We start from the raw sequence: 22470 nt of genomic DNA on the forward strand, positions 1-22470 counted from the left end.
AGGAAGGCTCATACCAGGCCCCACAGAGCGCTAAGCAACAGAGCGATGATGTGCCAGGGTGCTCGGGAACTAGAAGGGACAGAGGGTCCCCTGAGGGCAGAGCTCGAGTCTGTTTTGTTCTTCATTCCTTCCCCAACGCCTAGAACACTAAAGAATCCATAGGGGACATAATAGCTGTTCAAACATGCATCAGAAAAAACATTTTTATTATCAGAAGGAAAATGCCTCTCAACCATAAAAGAAAATTTCTTTCACCATTACCGAGAAAGGTAGGTATTTTCCTGTGAATACCTGAGGGTGTCAGGTATGAATTTCTGCAAGTGACTCTGATGGCTCTGTGACAGATGTCATATGACAATGTCTGGAAAAGTTCAAGAAGACACATAATCTATGTTTCCCTTTTTTATTTATTCTAATTCCAAGCAAGAGACCGGATAGAAGGATATTGAAAATCTGATTTCCATTTAATCCTAATGAAAAAGAATAAATTGTAACTAAATCTGTTCATAGGAGATGTATTTTTTAATTACCACTAAAACTTTTGAAGAGTTTACTGGCGTCACAAAAGCCAGGATCTACGTTTAAGTCAAGCACTTCATTGTTGGAAAACTTCAGAGGATTGGTCCTGCGTGTGCTGGGCAGTCTAGCTTGCTTTATTTCATCTTGAAAATCTTTGCTTCCAAACATTTCTCATCCATTGGAGGCTTCCTCTGGCTGCCAGGCTGCAGAAACTTCTTCACGGTGGGGAGGTTGCTGATTCTGGTTTTCAGGGCCTGCAACACACAGGAGCACAGTCTCAGAGTGGAGCCAAAGACCAACCCTGTCATTAGCACAAGCCAGGGAATCTGAGACCCTCCTAGAAGAGGACCCACTGAGTCTCCTCCATCAGCGCCAGTGTGAGGCTGGGGAACAGACAGTCTGAGCCATGAGGATAAGAGGAAGAAAATCCAGCTCAATAGCACTTTCTTCCCTCTCTTCTTCCCTACACACTCATCCTGTGGATTCATGGCTCTTGTGCAATGCAAGGAAGAGGATGTGTCTGTCAGATACCATCACAGATACAGTCTCCAATCAGGAAAAACAAAGATAGAGTTCGATTGGGAGCGGGAGCGGAGAGCGGACGCCAGAGAGCCCTGAGCAGCCCCGCCGCCGCCGCCGGCCTCGTTACCATCACACCCCGGGAGGAGCCGCAGCGGCCGCAGCCGGCCCCAGTCCCCATCACCGCAGCCAGGAGCAGCGAGGCCGAGACCCAGCAGCCGCCGGCCCCGCCCTCAGCGCTGCCGACACCGAGCCCGGCACCCCGGGCAGGGCGGGGACCAGGTCATCGCAGCGAAGGTTTTGGGAACAGTAAAATGTTTCACTGTAAGAAACGGATATGGTTTCATCAAAAGGAATGACACCAAAGAAGACGTATTAGTACACCAGGCTGCCATAAAGAAGAGTAACCCCAGGAAGCACCTTCGCAGGGTAGGAGATGGAGAGACTGCGGAGTTTGGTGTTGTTGAAGGAGAGAAGGGTGCGCAGGCAGCAAATGTTACAGGCGCTGGTGGAGTTCCAGAGCAAGGCAGTAAATACGCAGCACACCATAACCATATAGACGCTATCCACCTCGCAGGGGTCCCCCACGCAGCTACCCTCAAAATTACCAGAATAGTGAGAGTGGGGAACAGGATGAGGGATCGGAGAGTGCTCCCGAAGGCCAGGCCCAAAGCGCCGGCCCTACTGCAGGCGACGGTTCCCACCTTACTATGCGGAGACCCTATGGGCGTCGACCACAGTATTCCAGCCCTCCTGTGCAGGGAGAAGCGATGGAGGGTGCTGACAACCAGGGTGCAGGGGAACAAGGGAGACCAGTGAGGGAGAATATGTATGGGGTTATAGACCACCATTCCGCAGGGACCCTCCTCGCCAAAGTCAGCCTAGAGAGGAGAGGACGGCAGTGAAGAAGATAAGGGAAATCAAGGCGATGAGACCTGAGGTCAGCAGCCACCTCAACGTCGGTGCAGCCGCAACTCCAATTACCGAGTCAGACGCCCAGAAAACCCCAAACCACAGGATGGCAAAGAGACGAAAGCAGCCGATCCACCAGCTGAGAATTCGGCCGCTCCCCTGGCCGAGGAGGGCGGGGCTGAGTAAATGCAGGCTTACCATCTCTACCATCATCCGCTTTAGATATCCAACAAGAAGAAAGGAATAGGAAATCCCAGCAATAAGAAATGAACAAAAGATTGGAGCTGAAGATCTTAAGTGCTTGCTTTTTGCCTGTTGACCAGATAACTAGAACTATCTGCATTATCTATGCAGCATGGGGTTTTTATTATTTTTACCTAAAAACGTCTCTTTTTGGTAATGACCAAATGTGTTTTTTTAAAAAAAAAGAAAAAAACCTGGTTTTTCTCAATATACCTTTAAAAGTTTTTAAATTGTTTCATATCTGGTCACGTTGAGATTTTTAAGAACCTCATTTCTAATTTGTAATAAAAGTTTACGACTTGGGGCTGGCCTGTGGCTTAGCGGTTAAGTGCAGGGGCTCCGCTACTGGCGGGCGGGGTTGGGATCCTGGGCGCGCACCGACGCACCGCTTGTCCAGCAATGCTGAGGCGGCTCCCACATAGAGCAACTAGCAGAATGTGCTACTATGACATACAACTATCTAATGGGGCCTTGGGGACAAAAAGTGAAAATAAAAGGGAAGAGGACTGGCAATAGATGTTAGCTCAGGGCTGATCTTCCTCACACACACAAAAAAAGTTTACAACTTGATTTTTTCAGAAAAGTTAACAAACTGCCAGCACCTGTTAATAAAGGTCTTAAATAATAAAAAAAATAAAAAAATAAAAAAAGGAAAGAAAAAGCAAAGATATAGGAAAAGTGAGCAGGAACTAAAGACAGAAAATATAAACGGGAAACCACGAGGCCAGTCAAAAACAATTTTCCCAGAGAGAGAGAGGAGACTGTGCAGAGAGAAACACAATGTCTGAAAGTAGGAACAGGAGCCGAGGGGAGGAGACCTGCTCACAGACTCAGGTGTGGAAAGAGAAGGACACACCTGGGTCAAGGGAATCACAGAGAAAAGAGGACACAAACCGTCATGGAGCAGGGGCCTGGGAGAGAGAGGCTGACCCTGGGTCCCTCTCCTTGTAAAAGACAAATTCTTCTTCTTGGGGCAGCATCCACTCAGATCTCCTCGGCATAATGAGATTCTTTTCATGCCTCAGACCAGGGCCCAAGAGCCAATTTTGGAGTCCCGAGGGCAGCAAAGGCCTGAACAATAATGGGGACCCAGGAGTCCAAATATTAGATTCCAAGATGGAAGATGAGGGCCTTCTGTCCTGAGGGCTGTGAAAGAGATCACCTTCAGCAGAGGGAAGTTGGCCAGAAGGCTGGGGTCAAGATCTTCGACAGAGTAGAGAAGTTCAACCAGGTGAACGTCAGCCCTGCTCAGCGTGTTGCCAACCAGGTGGTCTTGTCCGTGGCTCTTCAACACCTGGCGAATTTGAGGGATCAGGTCATGGACACAGGCACAGTCAGGTTGGGCCCCTGCTCCTCCCAGGTCTCTTCAGCCCCACTCTCCCCCTCTGCTGCCTCCCTGGGCGGATGTGGAGCCTCAGACCTTCTCCACCGGCCCTGACTCAGTGAGACGGAGGGAGGAGTGGGCTCTGCTGTTCTTCCTCAGTCCTCAGCTGAAGCTGGGCTACCATGTCCTTCTCCCTTTCCCACATCGTGGGGCTCCCTACTTGCACCTTGTACTGGGCCAAGGGCTTAGCGCCTGCTGTGCCATGTTTCTGTTGGCCCCACACCCTAAAGTGAGCAGCCCTGAAACTGCAGGGCATGGCTCTCCATCTGTTTCATTTTCTCTCTTTCTTTGTTCCACACTTTTCTTTCTCCCCTCTCCCTTGGACAAAGGCTCCATCTTCATGACAGCCTTCTTCAGTCCTGAGCAGACTAGTTCAGAGTCTGCCTTTCTCCTCTCCTCTGCTCTCCTCATTTCTTGTTTGTCTCTCTGGGACCTGAATAAACCTGGGTCACCTCGGACTCAGCATCTCCCTTACAACATTCACTCCAACTCCTAACTTGCACTATGTTATGATCTGCATGCTGAAATGTCTAGGGGTGAACTGCATTGATGACTGCAACTCGCTTGGTAATATATGCAAAAATAATATATTTGATTGACAGAGAGAGGGATGGAGAGGTAGAGACATATGATGAAGCAAACACAATAAAAGGTTAATTTTGGTATCTACGTGGTGGATGTATATGTGTTAATTGCATATTTCTTTCAACTTTTCTGGATGTTTGCAATTTTTCATCATAAATTGTAGGGGAAATATGTGATATTTATTAAAATATTCTAGCAATACGGAAATTATAAAGTACAAGCAGAAAAAACACACATAGCAACACCAACTAAAGAAAATAACATGGTGGCAAATACCTTTTCAGACTAAGTATGTATATAGAAGTTGGATAAAAAATAGAGAATATAATAAATCATCAAATGCTATGTTGTAATGTGCATCTTTCATATATTATATCACGTGGTTCTTTGATTTCAGAGTATAGATGTCCTCAAACTGCAGTCACTGAAGAATTTGTCATCATGGGAATGTGCCTAAACTCTCAGCACCGCAAGGACCAAGAGTGGATTTTATGGTTTGTATTAAATTCTTCACTCCTTGAATAGGACCTGACACACTAGCAATGACTGAACACTTGTTGAATGAAAGAAAGAATGATTTAATGCTTTATAAAGATGAGGGGGTCGGTGTTAATCCTTTTATTTGTATGTAAGCCACCTGTATGGCTTACAATCATTTTTTGGTTCGTGATTTTTATTTAGCATGATTTCAGGTACTTTTGATCTTAAAATGTTCTCCTTTACTTTCAAAGAGAAACATTAACTAAGATAAGTACTATGTGTAATGATGCAACTTTATTTCCTTAGTTTGCATGACTTTCCTCAAAACTCTAAGAGCCATGTCCCCCAAATTTGTAGATCATTATCCCAAACATCTCTTCATCTATCACTTCCTTTCCATCCACTGCTCCCATCTATTTAGATACATCTTATCCATTCTCTGAAATACTACCACATTCTCTTGATGGTGAGCTAGTCTCATGTCTCCCTATAGATAGTACCAGAATATTTTTTGATGTATTGCTTTCATCATGTTCCTCCTGGAGGAGAAGCCCCTGTATGTTGTTCTGCAGGATATGCTCCAATCTCTAGTGTGGCTCTCAGAGCCTCCCAAGGCCAAGGTCTATGAACATGAAATTCCACTGAATAGAGAATTTTAGATTGCATCCTAGTAAATTGAAATTTTGGTGAAAAATTATAACATGGGTAAAACTTGTACAATTCTTTCTCACAGTGGATTTTTACAAAATGCCCTGAGAGTCAGGTGCTCCATTAACTAGTATTCAGAGAGACTCACTGGACGTGAGGGTCAATGCCCCAGGAATGCCCAGACACTCGTTCTCTTTCTCCTCTAACCTCAGTGCCCCCAGGACACTGAAAAGCCCACTTACTTTTTCAAATGCAGAGAAATAACGATTTGTTGTTCTCTCTTTGATCTGGGCAATCTTGTCATCTCTCTCATCAAGTGGGGTTATGGGCAAAAGTATGATCATTTCATTCAAATCTGCCTCACCTTCTATGTACATATCAATCCTGACAGACAAAAATGACCAAAATGTCAAATGTCTCCTGCCCTAGATTTCATAGGTTAAAAATGTAAAAGAATGAGGCAACAGGGGCTGGTAAAGGAATTCACCTCCATTGGGTGCATTTTTATAAGCCAGTCATTCAGCTATGATTTTTACTTAATTTTCACATTTCATTTGAGAACAAGCTTGTGAGTTAGATATATGTCTAAAATTTTTGTTACACACATGACCAAATATAAGGACCGAGAGCATCGATGACCTGCCCAGGGTCACAGGCATGAGAGACATTGGTGGAATCACTGCAAGTAACCACTGAGCCTCTAGCTGGGGTTTGCCATCTCTGCTGGGGTTTGTTCTGTGCACAAACTCAGTGTGATTCATGTGATCAAAGATGTGCCACCTAAGTCACCTCCAGAGAAAGTCCCTGGCACAGCCCTCTCAGTCATGGCCCTCTCCCTCTCATCCTCTTACACCACCCAGGTCCACTTAATGCCCAATGTTGGCAGTTCTTCCAGTGATTTCCCATAGAACATGGTTCCGCAGCCCTCTCCATGCACTGTTCCCCAACAATGGCCGTGTTTGCATTTCTCAAGATCCCACTTAAAGTATCCCCTGAAATAGTGCTATTCCTTATACAGTTCCAACCAGTGAGTATACCAAGTGATTTTTTTTTAATAGTTCTAAACAGGGCTCGTATAAGAGGATTTTAAAAATAAAAGCTTTAGGGTGCTGGCCTGGTGGCATAGTGGTTGAGTTCACATGCTCGACTTTGGTGGACCAGGGTTCATGGGTTCAGATCCTGGGAGAAGACCTACACACTGCTTACCAAGCCATACTGTGGCCAGGGTCCCACATATAAAGTAGAGGATGATGGGCACGGATGTTAGCCCAGGGCCAATCTTCTTCAGCAAAAAGAAGAAGATTGACAACAGATGTTAGCTCAGGGCTAATCTTCCTCACGAAAAAAAATAATAAAATAAAATTGAAGCTTTATTGAAATATAATTTACCTACCATAACATCATCCTTTTCAAGTGTAGAATTTTGTGATATAGATAAAGTCATAGAATTCTATACAATCACCACACTCTAATTCCAGAGTATTTTCATCCCTTCCAAATGAAATGCTCTATGCTTTCACAGGAATTCTGCATTCTTTCCTCCCTTCAGCCTCAGGTAACCACTGAACTACTTTCTGTGTCTATGGATATGAACGTTCTGGGTGTTTTATACAAATGAAATCATGCAGTATGTGTCATTTGTATCTGGTTTCATTTATGTAACATAATGTGTCAAGGTTTGTCCATGTTGTATGCATCAGGACTCCATTTATTTTCATGGTCAAATAATATTCCATTGTATGGCTGTACCACCTTCTGTTCTTCATCTATTCATCACTTGATGGACATTTGCACTGTTTCCACTTTTTGAAGATTATGAACAACACTGTTATGAACATTGGTGTACAAGTGTTAGTGTGGATTGTATTTTCGATTCTCTTGGGTATATACCTGGTAGTGGAATTGCTGAGTCTTATGGTAACTCTATGTTTAACTTTTGAATAACTGCCAACAGTTCTTTACACAGTTTTAATTTTAATCATGTGTCCCACCCACCGGGAGGAGACCCCTCGATATAGTTGTATTGAATAAATCTGCTGCTTCAGTACTGTATCAGAATGCTCAATGTAACCCGAGCATCTTGGGTTCAACCTCTGCTAACCCTTGTCAAAAAATGCCAATCCATATAACTGGGTGATAAGTTATGTTCCTAGTCATCGTTCTGGTAATTTCTGGAATATGAGTCAGCTCCTTTGGGTCCTTCACTTCCTCAGCCTTATCCATAGGTAGGCACTTTGTCTCTTGCCTCTAGCTGTGGGCTGGTGTCCAGCTCCTAAAGGTCTGAGAACCCAGAATCATGATTCTGTCATCCTTTTGGCTCCCTTGTTCATCAGTGTTTAGAGACCTCTGTCACTGCACGCTATCCATGGGCCACATCCTCTTCTATAATTCCACTTGCTAGAGTCCACTGCAGGTTTCCTGTCCCTCGTCCTCTGAGGTCTCTGCTGTACTGGACCTCAGTCTAAACCACCAAGGCCACACTGCTATTGGTCCTGATCTCCCTGACACTGTCTTGGTCCCTCAGGGAAAGACTTAAATTGTTCTTATTAACTGTTGATGAAAGAGCAGGAAAAATACCGTACAGGGCTCTCTCCTTTATGTCCTTCCCATAGAGGTTGTATTTGGCGGCAATGTAGCTGAGAATGGCTCTGCTCTGCACCAGCTTCATCCCACCGATTTTGACCATTGGCACTTGCTGGAACATCAAGCTCCTACCTTTGAAAGAAGAAAAGAAAACATAGAGTGAAATGTTTTATGGATCACACTTGCAGGATGCAAACCTGTTTGTTGAAATGACTAAAGATAGAAAAAGAAACAAAAAATTATTATCTGGGAACATTTCAAAGTAAATAGCATTTTTGTTTTTAACTTCCTGTAATCCTTTTTCTTATCAGCCTTTTACTTTTTTTTTTTTTTTTCTGAGAAAGATCAGCCCTGAGCTAACATCCATGCTAATCCTCCTCCTTTTGCTGAGGAAGACCAGCTCTGAGCTAACATCTATTGCCAATCCTCCTCCTTTTTGTTTCCCCCCAAAGCCCTAGTAGATAGTTGTATGTCATGGTTGCACATCCTTCTAGTTGCTGTATGTGGGACGCAGCCCCAGCATGGCCGGAGAAGCGGTGCGTCGGTGCGCGCCCGGGAGCCAAACCTGGGCTGCCAGCAGTGGAGCGCGCGCACCCAACCGCCAAGCCACGGGGCCGGCCCCAGCCTTTTACTTTTTAACCTATTATTTAATTTATCTTTTTCTTTTCCATCCAGATGCATGGGAGGTCTCCGTATTTTTTGCACTGATTTATCTCATGGATATTTTGGGAGGAAGTTGGGAAAGCCTGCAATAGGGCCACCAGCCAGTGGCCATTTCAACTGGGAAGTTCCCAAAGGGTCTGTGGGTTCCTGACATTAGGGCCGGTGCTAAGGGAGATTTCCGGAGGGTGTTCTGTATGCTCTCCAAATCCCCTCATTGGAGAGTGTGTGCAGGGGGCCCTGTGTTCCCCACCCCACTGCTGCTGGCTCTCACTCTTTCTCTCCCTCCTCACGGGCTCCCCTGACCTTCCAACTAACTCAACGCCATCTTGTTATCTGAGCTATAATACTGCTAAGACATCACGTTGTCAACCGTTCAGATAAAAGAATTCAAGGCCACTGGTGGGCCTGTTTCTCCTCTTTTTACTGTATTGCATGTGTTTGATGTCCTTGCTGGGAGGGCTGTGGGGTCCTGAGCTGCTAGAGCTCAGTCACTGGGCAGAAAAGCAGGAGAAGCAAAGAGAGGGATCCACAGGGCCTGGGGGATGGTCCTGGAGCAAACACTCAAGAGAGTTCTAACTCTTCCTGGCCCTGAGGGAGTTGCAAGAGCCGCTCAAGGAGACCCACCCCTGACATTCGAAAAGCCACTCCTACAGAGTTCAGGGGCCAGGGGTTCCATGCTAGATTAGAAGAAAACTAAGTCATCATCTTATCACAAAACAAATGGTTAATATGTTCCTTTTCAAGGTTGGCAATTAAAAGATTAAACAAAAAATTTCAGGATGTTTGGACTGTCTCTGTCAGGCAGTAGGAAACAGCTTTCTGCAGAAACTTACTGTGAGGTTTTCAGGAATTGGATGCAAGGAGGAAGGCAGATGAGAAACCTCTGCCATGAGCAGCAGGGAGCTGATGTCAGTAAGGGGCAAGTGAGTCTCTGGAATACTTTTTATATTGGGTCACAGATAAAATGCAGAACACGCAATTAAATGTGAATTTCACACAAATAGTAAATAATTTTTTAGTATGTCATAAGCAATGCATGGAACATACTTATAGTAAAAAATAACTCGTTTTCTGAAATTCACATTTCATTGGTTATCCTGTATTTATCTGCTAAATCTGGCAACCCTATTTGTATACTTTTGTCTCTCAGCCACGCTTGGATCAGCCTTTCTAGCCTCTGGGCCTTTGCACATGCTCTTTGCTCTGATTAGAATATTCTACCCATGCTATGATTGTATTTCCCCTATCATATCTTTACTCACATTATTTGACACTGAATGTTTAATATCAGTTTCCCGACACACCGTGAGCTCCTGGGAGTAGAACCTTCATCTTGCTTTCAGTCAAGTCCCCAAAGTCCCTGTACATATTAGGGGCATAATATATAACATAGTTATTAAAATTATTAAGTGGAAAATTTCTAGCAAATACAAAAGTAGAGAGAATAGCATATCCAACTTCAATGTACCAATCTCCCTGCTTCAGCAAGTGCCAAGAATCTTTTTTCATCTATACCCTGTAGTGGGTGATAAGGCGACCTCCTAAAAACATCGGTCCATGTCCAAATGTCGTGAACCCGTGATGTGACCTTATTTGGAAAAAGGGTCTTTGTAGATGTAATGAAGTTAAGGAACTTGAAATTAGATCATTCTGGATTATCCTGGTGAGCCCAAAACCCAGTAACTCGTATCCTTGTAAGAGAAGAGAAGACAGACGCACATATACACACAGGGGGAGGTGAGATGATGACTGAGTCAGAGGTTGAAGTAATGTGGCGATGAGCCAAGGCAAGCAGGGAATGCAAAAAGCCACCAGAAGCTGGAAGAGGCAGGAAGGATTCTCCCCCAGAGCCCTCAGAGGAAGTACAGCCCAGCTGACGCCTTGACACCCTGACTTGGGATTTTCAGCCTCAAAAAGTGTGAGAGAAGACATTGTGTTTTTTAAGCTGCCCAGTTTATAGTAATTTGATACAGCAACCAAGAGAATCTAATATATATTCCCACTCACTACCATGGGATTATTTTGAAGCAAGTCCTAGACAGCATATCAATTCATCTATCAAAAATTTAGTATGTTAATCTCTAAAAGGTAAGGACTATTTTTCTCAAAAAGAGCAGACTTTTCCCCTATCACACTAAAGTTTTATAATTCGTCCCTTTCATTAAATATTCAGCATTCTACTTTCTCCCAACATCTCATGAAGGTTACTTACAGTTGGTTTAATAGTATCAGGCTCAAGTGAGGTAGAAATTTTCCGTTTAATAATTTTAATTATATGTTATATCATTTGGGTGATGGGAATAAATGTGTACTGAAGACATGGGTGAGTGAATACCTATGTCAGGCAGGTGAGAGTGTGGGGGGAAGTGTGAGGAACTCCCAAAGCCCAGACTCGAACCCTTAGATCACCGAGGTGTGCGTGGAGTTGTGTGCGGTGTTATTACCATTGGTGAGGGAGCCCTGGGGACACTGCAGGGCCATGTCCCCACACCAGGAGCTCACAGGACAGTGGGGGAGGCACAGTGGCTTCAGGTTTCTGAGATGCTCACGGGGCTCTGTGGGAGGCCAGAGCAGAGCCCAGCTCTCCCTGGGAAGCACCAAGGGGAGGAGTGGAGTGTGACCAGGGGGAAGGAGCTGCCAGGCAGGGCTAGCAACTGTGCCCAAGGAGGAAGGCCAGGGCTCCGCCTTGCCCAGGAGTGTGATGGGCTGGAGGTGGGTGTGAGGAGGGAGGTAAGGAGGGCTCCCTGCAGGTACAGGAGTCACTGAAGGAGATCAAGAAAGTGGAGAGACTCAGATGCACTTGAGGAAATCTGCTCTGGTTGTGAGTGGAGAACAGACCAGAGTGAAGTGAAGCCTCAGTCAGGGAGCCCTGTGTCTGTGTGCCCCCTGCCCCACCCCCCACTGTGGGGACCCTCCCACTAAGGGGAAGAGAACTCCAGGTGCCAAAGCCCACCTTTTCTGGGATAGTGTTCATCACTGGCCCTGGGTGGGGCTAAAGCTAGAAATCACTCTTCATCCAGGCACACTGGCTGAGAACAATGATTTTGTATATATCCATTTATACATAATTCATGCATATAGTCTGTGTCTTGGAAGCCCAGGTTTGAGGGACACTGAGTGACCTGAGAGGAGGGCTCATGCCCAGGCCCCAAGAACACTAAGCAGCAGAGCGATGATGTGCCAGGGTGCTCGGGGACTGGAAGGGACAGAGGGTCCCCTGACAGGAGAGCTCGGCTCTGTTTGGTTCTTCACTCCATCCCCAATGCCTAGAACACTAAAGAGTCCATAGTAGACGTAATATCTGTTCAAAAATGCATCAGAAAAAACCTTTTTAATGTCCTAAGGAAAAGGACTCTAAAAGAAAAAAGAAAATTTCTTTCACCATTACCGAGATAGGCAGGTATTTTCCTGTGAATACCTGAGAGTGTCAGGCATGAATTTCTGCACTTGGTTTCTCCCATGTATACGTTATTAAACTTTGTTATTATTTTCTCCTGCTAACCTGTCTTTCATTTATTTTTATTTATTTATTTATTTATTTTGTGAGGAAGATCAGCCCTGAGCTAACATCCGTGCTAATCCTCCTCTTTTTGCTGAGGAAGACTGGCTCTGAGCCAACATCTATTGCCAATCCTCCTCCTTTTCCTCCCCAAAGCCCCAGTAGATAGTTGTATGTCATAGTTGCACATCCTTCTAGTTGCTGTATGTGGGACGGGGCCTCAGCATAGCCGGAGAAGCGGTGCGTCGGTGTGCGCCCAGGATCCGAACCTGGGCCGCCAGTAGCGGAGCGCGCGCACTTAACCGCTAAGCCACGGGGCCAGCCCTAACCCGTCTTTTTAATTATTTGGCCAGCCATAAGAACCTTGAGGGAAAGGGCAGAGGGGGATTTTCCTTCTTCCCTGACAGTTTTGGCGCCCAACGTGCGGCAAAAATTTCACTGGCTGGACACTGCTCACTCCTGGACGACTGCAGCGGAGAGATCCCGGACCCTGACAAGAGCCGGCAGGAGGTGAGAGTTCTTACCATGTCAGTCTCCTGGATCTCTGCCTGCGGGGTCCAGTGAAAGTGAGAGTGGTGTGTTTTTTCTTTCTAAATTTAGATTAACAGGAGAAAATATTGGTGAAGCTAGCTTCTTGGACTCAGCAACTCTAGGTTCTGGTTGGGTACCCATTGGATAATTGATCCATTTCCTCCCAGAAATAGTCTTTGTCTCTGTCTCTCTGTTTGTTGTTTACACAGGCATCTCTATAAGCCTGTCGTCTGGACTTTTGTCTTGTTCTGTATCTTGTGAGCTTGGCTTTGTGACAATTCTGGTCTCCACCTTCTGGAGGATGTACATACCGGCGTACATCCTTGGCAGCCAATTGAGCAGACTGGGGTTCCGAGAAACTCTGTCTGGCTGTGCCTACTTTCAGGGAAGTTTGTCATAAGGGGTTCCTTTTGTATAAGGGGCCTTTGTCATCTCTTGTTGTGCTTTCTTATTTTTGGGAGTAAATTCTCTGGATCTCTTTTGGGGACACCTCTTGCATTCATAGTTAAAGCTTGGGATGAGTCGCTGTTAAGGTTAAGATCCCACTTGCCAATGTGGCCAGACGATGGATCATTTAAATTGGAAAAACTTCTAAATTGGGGGAAAAAATGTTTTGAGAGCTCTCACATAATTGTTTAATTGGTACCTAAAAAATGGCCAGAGGAAAAAAAAAAGAGAAAAATTTGACTAGCCTTAAGACCCTGACTCAGGTTACAATTGAATTGAGAATATGTAAAAGTGTAAGTGTTGATAAGATTATAAAGGTTGGAATGTTTGAGCTAATTTTATATAAAGAGGTAACATCAACTTTGCCTCAGTATGTTTTAAAATGTCTGACTGGGAATGCTTCCCTTGTCCAAAATTATAAGATCAAGACCTATTGATAATAGTCTTAATGAAAACTATGTTTAGAGGTATAAGAGGTGATGAAATTTACATGAAATTTTATAGAAAAACTGATGTTATTTCTATTATAGAACTGGTTAACAAAAATAATAACTTAAATGATGGCTAATTTTATCTAATGTCTTATGAAGTCTTGTAGGCAATCTAAATAATTATTGGGAACAAGTAACTAAATCGATGTGAAAAAGATAAATGTTGAGTGAACTTTTAACAATAATTCTGTGTTATGGTGGTTACAGCTTCCAAACTCTTTTTGGTGACTTAAAACTAGAGTTTTGCTAAATTTTATGATAAAAATTCATTGAGTATCTAGATCATTTCCAAATAAGATAAGATATTAGACATTAACTGCTAAATATAGGTTTATCTACTTTTGGCTTCTTACAGGAAAACTAAAAGGTGTTTTGGGTCTATTGGTAAACATGTCTTGTGTTTTATTAAAAGATTTTAGTATAAAGTAACATGTTTCCAGAAATTATGAAATGTTTATAAATTTTCCAAGCCACAGAATGTCAATGTAAAAGAAAGTTTATAATTGCTTACTTAGTTTTTACTTACAAATTAAAGTTTCTAAGGGTTAAAAATTCTAATTACTACATGTGATTAAAGCTACTAAAATTAAGAAAAATATGTCTGTGTACAAGGAAAGTAAGATGTATAAAGAAGGTACAAAAAATGGAAATATTTTGTTTGGTTGGTTAAGAAAGATAAGTTTGTCCCAAAGTACTAGAAGGAAAAAAAAAATGAGGGCAAGGGACAAATTCTGAATGTAAAAAGTAAGTTATAGAAGGTTTGTTGAAGAGGAACCCATGGTCAAGTTCGCTGGGATTAAGGTAAATCCAATTAAGTAAAAGAGTTTTAATATTAGAAGTAAGCTGGTGCAAAATTAAAATTTGGTCTCCTCTTAAAAGGATAATTTTTCTTGAACTTTTCATCTGAGAGGTTATAAAAGGTTTTTCTTTACCTTTGAGTAAGTCTACCTAAAAGACAAAAAAAGTCTATGTTTTGTTAAAATAATTTTCTATGTTCAAAGGACTGAGGTCTCTCTATTAAGGTTTTTTTTTTTTTGCTGTTTTAACTCTCTTTCTGCCCTTGACTGTTTCATAATGAGCATTGTTTCATACTTGATCAAGTGTTCATGATAAACCTTCTTAAGTGGTATTAAATAGGTTAATGTTATTGATATAGGTATTTTAAAATTGTATAACAGTGCTGAAATTCTGATCCATCCTGGTTACTTGTTATTATTAGTTAAAGTGTTGTATGTCACAGAATTAACCAAATTTCTTTGTCAATTGCCATTTTGGGGTCGTGTTTACAGATAGTTATTTCTTTACCCTGATGCTTTTACATATGTTTCATCTTCAAAAAAGTTCCTGGAAAGGACTCTAACATTTACTCTGGAGTATAGGCTTCTGACAAACCTTCTGATCATAAAACTGAATGGGTTAAGAAATTACAGAACTCTGATGGAGAGACAGATGACTTCATGAAGCTGCTAGCAAAAAAATCAAGATCAAAAATTGATTACACAGGACTAAATAAACTGATGAGGATGATTCTAATTTTTATGATTTTTCATTTGAAATATTGCTGATTTTTTTAATGTTTTGTTTTTTCAGATTTAAGGAAAACTTTTTCTCTTTTCTCCTGAGCTAGCTATGACTTATGTATATAGCAATTTGGTAAATGATAACTTGGTAAGCAAAATTGAAATATTTTTTTCTCTCTACCTGATCCCTCCAGAATTTGGAAACTTTTAGTAAGTAAATATTCTTGCTTCATGGCAATATAGTTATTTGCATATGTTCAATAAGAATCTGTTTTCCTTATAACAGGACACAATTGGAAACACTGGTTATATTACCAAGGCTGTGACTGGAACATCATATTTGCAATATAACCATACAGCTTTTAAGGAATGAAGATTGGACTTTACGGAATAAAGCCACATGGAAATATTGGCCTGGTACCTTATGTTCCAAGCAGCACTTACTGGATAAGTAAAAAATGTCACCTACCTGGCAGGTACAAGGAACCTCAAAATATTTTGGGGAAACCTCAAGAAGAGAGGAATTCACCCAAATCTGTAGGTATTGTAGGTGAAGTCTGATGAGAAAATCCTTGGCTTGGCTTTCCTGGCCTTGAGAGGCTTTTTTAAAGAGGCTTTTTAAGTTCAATCTGAGATTCCTTGTAAAAAGTTTCCAGCAAAGCAAATTTAAAAGAGCTTATATGATCAATGGCTATTCTTGCTGTACTTATGTAAATAATTGGGCCAAGTTTATTAAAACTAAACTTATATTGCAAACTAGTTATTTTTAATTTGGCTATCTTTGATAAAAATGAGGGTGATTTCAGAGAGAAAAATTATATTTCAGTAAAAACTGTACTATACATTTGCGGATATTAGATCCTAGTTTTGTTAATTGTCTTTTGAGGTTTTTGTTTTATATCTGTTGACTGGACTGATTCCTGATTTCTTCTAGTCTCCTGAAATATCTGGCTACAGATCTCCAAACTAACGTTTTTTATTTTTTCCATCATTTTCTTTTGGAATCACTAAGAACTGAACCTGCCCTTTATGCTGAAGCCTTACAAACTGAAACCAATGGAATTGATATAAACCTGAGAGATTACCCAATGACATCATCAGAGACATTTTAAACTGCAAAAGATGCTTTGACGCTGACATCTAGAAATCTTAACTGGCTGTCCTCTGAACACAGAAACCGCTTTACAATTTGCTCCAACAATTAACCCTGTTTTTCTTTTGTTTCCATAGAAATGCTTCTTATTAAATACTTGATTCCTCACTTCCACAATACATAAGGCCTAACTTTGGGAGCCCGCCTGCATCATCACCTTCTAAAATACACTTAATTGAACTGATCTATTATCAGGACTAAGAAATGTGTTCAGTGAGATGGAACAATCTACCAACTCAGCTTCTGGACTATGAAACTTCTTTAAGTTTCAAAAGGACTGTGAAACTTTTAGTTTCAAAGGCGGGACTGTGGGAAATCAAAATTGGCCATCCTGAAATACATCTCTTTACCTTGATTATTTTCTCTGACGGACATTTGACCTCCCCCAAACTGCCTAAAGGAATTTTTGTGTGTGTGTGTGTGAGGAAGATCAACCCTGTGCTAACATCTGCCAATCCTCTTTTTTTGCTGAAGAAGACTGGCCCTGGGCCAACATCCATGCCCATCATCCTCCACTTTATATGGGACGCCGCCCCAAGCGGTATGTCAGTGCACACCTGGGATCCGAACTGGTGAACCCCAGGCTGCCAGCAGTGGAGTGTGTGCACCCAACTGCCTGCTCCACCGGGCCAGCCCCTGCCTAAAGGAATTTAACTCTGGGTGTAGACAGACTGGCAGGATCCTTGCTAAGCCCATTCTTAACAAATTCTGTTTACCAAATATTTACATTTGTAAGGGTATCTCCTTCTGTGTAGTGGGAAGAGGGGGGATGACCTTATTTGTGAAAACTCTTATCAGGACGGAAGAAGAAGACTTAAATCTACATACTCTTGATTACTGTAATTCCTGTCTCTCCGGCCACATTCTCTGTAGGTGGCCCTGCAAAGCATTGTCTGACAAACATTTACATTTCCCTCTTCATGTAAATTGTCTTCTTCCCCTCTGAAATCCCAAAACACCGCCCACCCCCAACATCCTCCTTTGAGTTTAGCTGAAGATAGTATTTAAGATGAGAATTTCTGCTATTGTGTTGAGAAACTCAATTTCCCTGGTTTCTCCCATGTATACATGTTATTAAACTTGGTATTATTTTCTCCTGCTAACCTGTCTTTTTAATTATTTGGCCAGCCATAAGAACCTTAAGGGAAAGGGCAGAGGGGGATTCTCTCTCTTCCCCTACAATGGCTATGTGACAGGTGTTATATGACAATTTCTGGAAAAGATCAAGGTGAGCACAGAATCTGTTTTCCTTTGTTATTGTATTTTTCATTCCAACCAAGAGACAGTTTTGAAGGAGATTGAAAATCTGATTTCATATTTAACCTAATGAAACATAAAAAATTGTAACTAAATCTGCTCATAGGAATTGTGTTATTTAATTACCACTAAAAACTTGGAATATTTTTTTAGTCTCAAAATAGCCAGGATCTACATCTAGGTCAAGCACTTCATTGTTGGAACTTCAGAAGATTGGTCCTGCATGTGTTAGGCCACTATGCTTGCTCTATTTCATCTTGAAAATCTTCTTTACTTTTGGTAGCCTTTTCTCATCTGCTGGGGCTTCCTCTGGCTGCCAGGCTGTAGAAACTTCTTCATGGTGGAGAGGTTGTTGATTCTGGTTTTCAGGGCCTGCAATGCACAGGAGCACAGCCTCAGAGTGGAGCCAAAGACCAGCCCCGTCATTAGCACAAGCCAGGGAATCTGAGACCCTCCTAGGCGAGGACCCACTGAGTCTCCTCCAGCCGCACCAGTGTGAGGCTGGGGAACAGACACCGGGAGAGCCATGAGGATAAGAGGAAGAAAATCCAGCTCAATAGCATTTCTTCCCTCTCTTCTTCCCTACACACTCATCCTGTGGATTCATGGCTCTTGTGCAACACAAGGAAGAGGATGTGCCCGTCAGATATCAGCACAGATACAGTCTCCAAGAACTCAAGGCAAGTGCGGGGCCTGTTTCTCCTCTTTCACTCTAATGCATATGTTTGATTTCCTTGCTGGAGGGCTGTGGGATCCTGAGCTGATACAGTCAGTCCTGGTGCAGAAAAGCAGGAGAAGCAAAGAGAGGGATCCACAGGGCCTGGGGGATGGTCCTGGAGCAAACACTCACAGAGTTCCAGCCCTTCCTGCCCTGAGCGAGTTACCAAAGCTGCTCAAGGAGCCCCAGCCCTGACATTTGCACCACTTCCCTCCCTCTCCCTGGCCCCCAGCTCCCAGGGTACACACACATAGGCATTGCCCGGGGTTAAAACCCCAACACATGACTTCTACTAGATACTCTCATCAGAGGCAACTAGATACTTGGTCTTACCATTTCTCAGCTTTTCCAAGTCTTTCGAAGTTTCTATAAATTTCTCTTCAAACTGGAAAGCAGAAACAGTCAATGAGTTCTTGTTCTTTCATTCAACAGCATTATAGAGCTTTTACACTTGAATGGCCCCTGTCTGGCACATGACGAGGAGAAGGGCGATTCCTGAGCTTGGCAGGGTACGCAGAGGAGTGTGATCAGGGCCGCTGGGAATTTAGATGAGAGGCGTCAGGAAAGAGCACGGGTTACAGCAGTAACAGCTCACTCTTGCAGTTTCAATTCACCTCCACCCTCTTTCCAGCTCTGTGGATGGTTAGGTGGTGACTGGGGAGGGGATGTCATGGAGGGAAGGGACTAGCAAGTTCTTCCTATTGTCTCTCCACATGAGATCAGGACAGTACATTGTGTGTCCCTTATCATGCGGTATGCCAGGGGGCAGTGACCCTCTAAGATGCTGCCACCAGAGGCCTCTGCTGTCATTGACACCACCCCATCCCACAAGGCCCCACTCAGGGTAAAATGAGTCCTGGTGGCTGTACAGTTTTAACTCTTTCAACTCAGAATTTGTTCTCCTCGAAAATAGTGGACATATTAGGTTAGAACTCCCAATTTCAGGAAGGAAAAATTGTTTCCATATAGCTTTTTTTTTTAACTAAAAATGTTGATTTCTCATATGATTGCCTGGGTTTGAATACATGTAGTGACCTCTTGACCTTCGACACATTACTGAATCTCTCCGTGTCTCAGTGTGCTCATCTATAAAAGGGGTAGAGTTGTGGTACCAACTTATAGGTTGGTGTGAAGATTAAATCCGTATGGTATGCAAAGACCTTTAAACAGTACCATGTATACACTAGGTGATCAATAAACATACGTTGTCAGGAGTTTTGAAGTTGATTGCTGTTTCATCATACCATCCTTTTTTTAATAAAAAAGATTTAAAACAATCTAACATGGGTGAACATGTACTCTGTGCTTGACCTACATTAAGGATTTACACCTTGGTGTATATTATCCCTTCTCCTGAGCCGAGTCTCTGTGGTTGGAATGGCAGCCAACAGCAAGGCTGTTTCAGTCGGACCAGAAGCTCTGAATGGTTGTTGAATTTAGTACAAATATGAAAATCAGTAATTATATAATCATGCAGTTTACTTAATCAGCAGAATCTATCAAACCAAAAGTCAAAAGAGACAGATATTAGGAAAATGGATTTCAGTGTTGATAGAATCTGGTTCCACACTTGGCTCTGCCTCATAGTAGCTGTGTGATCTGGGCACAGTCACTTCACATCTCCAAGCATTAGTTTCCTCATCTATAAAATGGAGGTAGAACATTTTCTTAAGCAGAATATGTTGTGTTTTAAAATGCATATTATAGGACCGGCCCACATAAACCATGTAATAACTAGTAGTGGTGTTTGCAGCAGCTATTATAGTTTAAAGGGGTTCTTCATGGTGAAAAGTGTGGGAATTTGGGGGTTTCTAACTTGTCCAGTGGAACAGTTTGTTGTGGGTCTACATGACTCCACAGGGTCAGACTATACAGACGGTGAGGTGTGGGTGCAGTAATTCATAAAGCACCCACTTCAAGACAAACATAAGGGATGGTGGTGGTCTTCACAGCAGGGTGGCTGAGGTGGGGTGGGGTTGGCTAGTGAGATGGTGTTTGCGAGGCTAGTGCAGACGGATGGGATGGTGAGGGTCAGCCTTTGGGCACAGAGAACCCAGAAGCCCTGACCAAGAGCCTCTGGTAAGTCCTTGCCCCACCACCCTCTTCAGTCAAGCTGGGATGGAGAAGAGGAAGCCTGGATGCTCTCAGCACCTCCCCCTGCTTCCCACTCCTGTGCTGAGCTGATCCTGCCCCGGGGCTCTGAACATGTCCCTGAACCAAAACCTGATGCTGGACACAGTGAAAACGAGTTATTGACTCATAGAAAGAAAACAACCTGGAATGGCACTATTTGGATGTTTTGTGTATGGTTTCTTCATGAAATTGAGAGAGGGCCAGGCTAAAGCCCCATGCGCCCATGGAGCAATCCAGAGAGTGTAATCCCAAGGCTTTAGTAAACATGGTGTTATGAGGCTGAAGGGAGCCCACTAGAAGTTCCTGTCACAGGACACTGTCCCATCTGGAACCCTCCTTTTCTGCTCCCACCTGAGGGACAAGATGTCCTGAGTCTGTCCATGACCCTCTCCCTGGGAAACCCATCCCAGAGTTGCTGGTCCCTCTGATCTGGACTGAGAAGTGTTTTTCTCTGTGACACCTCTAGAGGGCAGCACTCAACAGACTCCCAGGAAACCTACCATTTTTCCACTGGGAATATGGCATTTTGACACTCTAAATGCTTGGGTGTCCTCCTAGATGCTCCCTTCTCTCCTTTTAATCACCTCCTTACCATGTGCAACCTCACTAGAATGTAAGCCGCCTGAGGACAGGCCTGTGTCTGTCTTGTTCATCCGTGTGTACCCAGGACCTAGCACAGGACCTGGCCCTTAACGGTGATCAACAAAATCACTGCTGAGTGAATGTATTACATCTTCACAGCCAGTTTGTTACAATCCATTCCTCCCCACATTTGTTGTTATTTCTTAACTTTAATTGTATTATAGTTTAATATTATATCGTTTTATCCTTTTATTATATAAACGTCTAGCATGTACAATTAAAATACAGGAAAAAAGATCATCCTTGCACCCATTGCCCAGCAGCAATAATTATCAACTCAAGCCAGTCTCCTTTCATCTATATGCCCACCACACTCCCTCTCCTGTAATAGTTTAAAGCAAATCCCAGATATCTTGTATTTCCTCTTTAAATAGTTCAATGTGTCTCTAAAACGTAAGAACTATTTTAAAAATAACCTCAGTATGTTATCACACCTAAAACAGTAACAATAACTCTTTAATATTTTTTAATATGCAGTATGTTCATGTTTCTAACTATTGCATAAATGTCATAAATGACATTTTACGTTTGTTTAAATCCATTTGTAATTGGCCCACATATTGTGATTAGTTTCTCAAATTTATTTTGGTTGTTTATGTTCTTTGAAGACAAGAAATTTAATAACATATTAGATCAAATCAGTTCATCACTTAATAACTGAAGTTTATTTTAATGCAAATCTCTTGACAGGTCACTTAGTAAGAACAGTCTCCTAGTTATGTGAGAAGGGACTTTGATAGTCAATTTTAGATGAGCAAGCTCTGAACCCACCTCTACTCCAGCTGCAGCCAGGAGCCACTGGATGGTCTCCATTCTGTCTCGTCCATCCAAGTAGTGAAGTTTGGGCTTCGCTGCAATGATGCGGCCTCCTGGTTTCTCTAAACTGGAATGAATGAACAAATGAATGAATAAATGAACAAACGAAGAGAACAACAGAAGCAAAAATGTACTTTATGATACATGGTTGAACAGCACCAACGATGCTGAAGAAGGTCTGCCTCCTTCATGGCAGAGTCAGAAGAGTCCCTGGAATGTCTTCCTGGGCTCAAATTCTCACCCTCAGGAGCCAAGCCCAGGAAATGGCACCAAACCACTCTCCAGTCTCCACTGGGTAAAGTGGTGGTCTTGGAAACCAAATCGGTGAGGGTCTGTGGTAAGGAAGTGAGTGTGGGGATCAGGGGAAGGGGAAGGATTAGAGAACTAATATTTATTGAAAACAACCTCCTAATGATTGTGAACAAATCCTAACCTCTTTGAATACGTTGTATCTTTATTCTTCATATCAGCCCCATGAAATAGTTGTTATTATCTCCATTTTGCAGTTAATGAGACAGAGGTGCAGAGATTAGTTAAATGACACATCCACAGTCACACTCCAGGGGGTGGTGGACATGGAAATCCACCCCCAGGATAAAGGGAGGGCAGGGCTGGACCCCACACAGATAGATGCAGGCCCTGGGAGCCTGTGAGGCGCCTTGAAACAAGAGGACTTCACTGACCCCGAGGGGGAGGAGGGAGCAGAGTTAACAATGCATTTGTTCAA

The 22470-nt window shown here is 43.0% G+C and overlaps 1 protein-coding gene and 1 pseudogene across 1 annotated transcript; one reads left to right on the forward strand and one right to left on the reverse strand.

Annotated features, from left to right (window-relative positions):
* Positions 1-653: 653 nt before the first annotated feature.
* On the reverse strand, positions 654-21934 carry LOC101394374 (glutathione S-transferase A1). The gene is made up of 7 exons (XM_014782624.2): positions 21903-21934; positions 21699-21810; positions 18486-18537; positions 7873-8005; positions 5533-5674; positions 3356-3487; positions 654-773 (listed from the first exon to the last, which is right to left on the reverse strand). Exons 1-7 carry the CDS (start codon positions 21932-21934, stop codon positions 654-656), a joined length of 723 nt encoding a protein of 240 aa, XP_014638110.2.
* Positions 1020-2136, forward strand: LOC106800857 (Y-box-binding protein 1 pseudogene; annotated as a pseudogene).
* Positions 21935-22470: the final 536 nt, after the last annotated feature.

The sequence above is a fragment of the Ceratotherium simum genome, chromosome 13 (genome assembly GCF_057802395.1).
Source record: "Ceratotherium simum simum isolate JZ-2026a chromosome 13, ASM5780239v1, whole genome shotgun sequence".
Taxonomy (NCBI): Eukaryota; Metazoa; Chordata; class Mammalia; order Perissodactyla; family Rhinocerotidae; genus Ceratotherium; species Ceratotherium simum.

Coding starts and splice junctions, on each gene's coding strand:
- LOC101394374 (XM_014782624.2), bottom strand. CDS start 21,934: ATGAAGGAGGCAGACCTTCTTCAGCATCGTTG. Junction 18,538..21,698: donor TGGCTGCAGCTGGAGTAGAG/GTGGGTTCAGAG, acceptor TCTGCTTTCCAG/TTTGAAGAGAAATTTATAGA. Junction 774..3,355: donor CCAACTTCCCTCTGCTGAAG/GTGATCTCTTTC, acceptor TGTGTGTTGCAG/GCCCTGAAAACCAGAATCAG.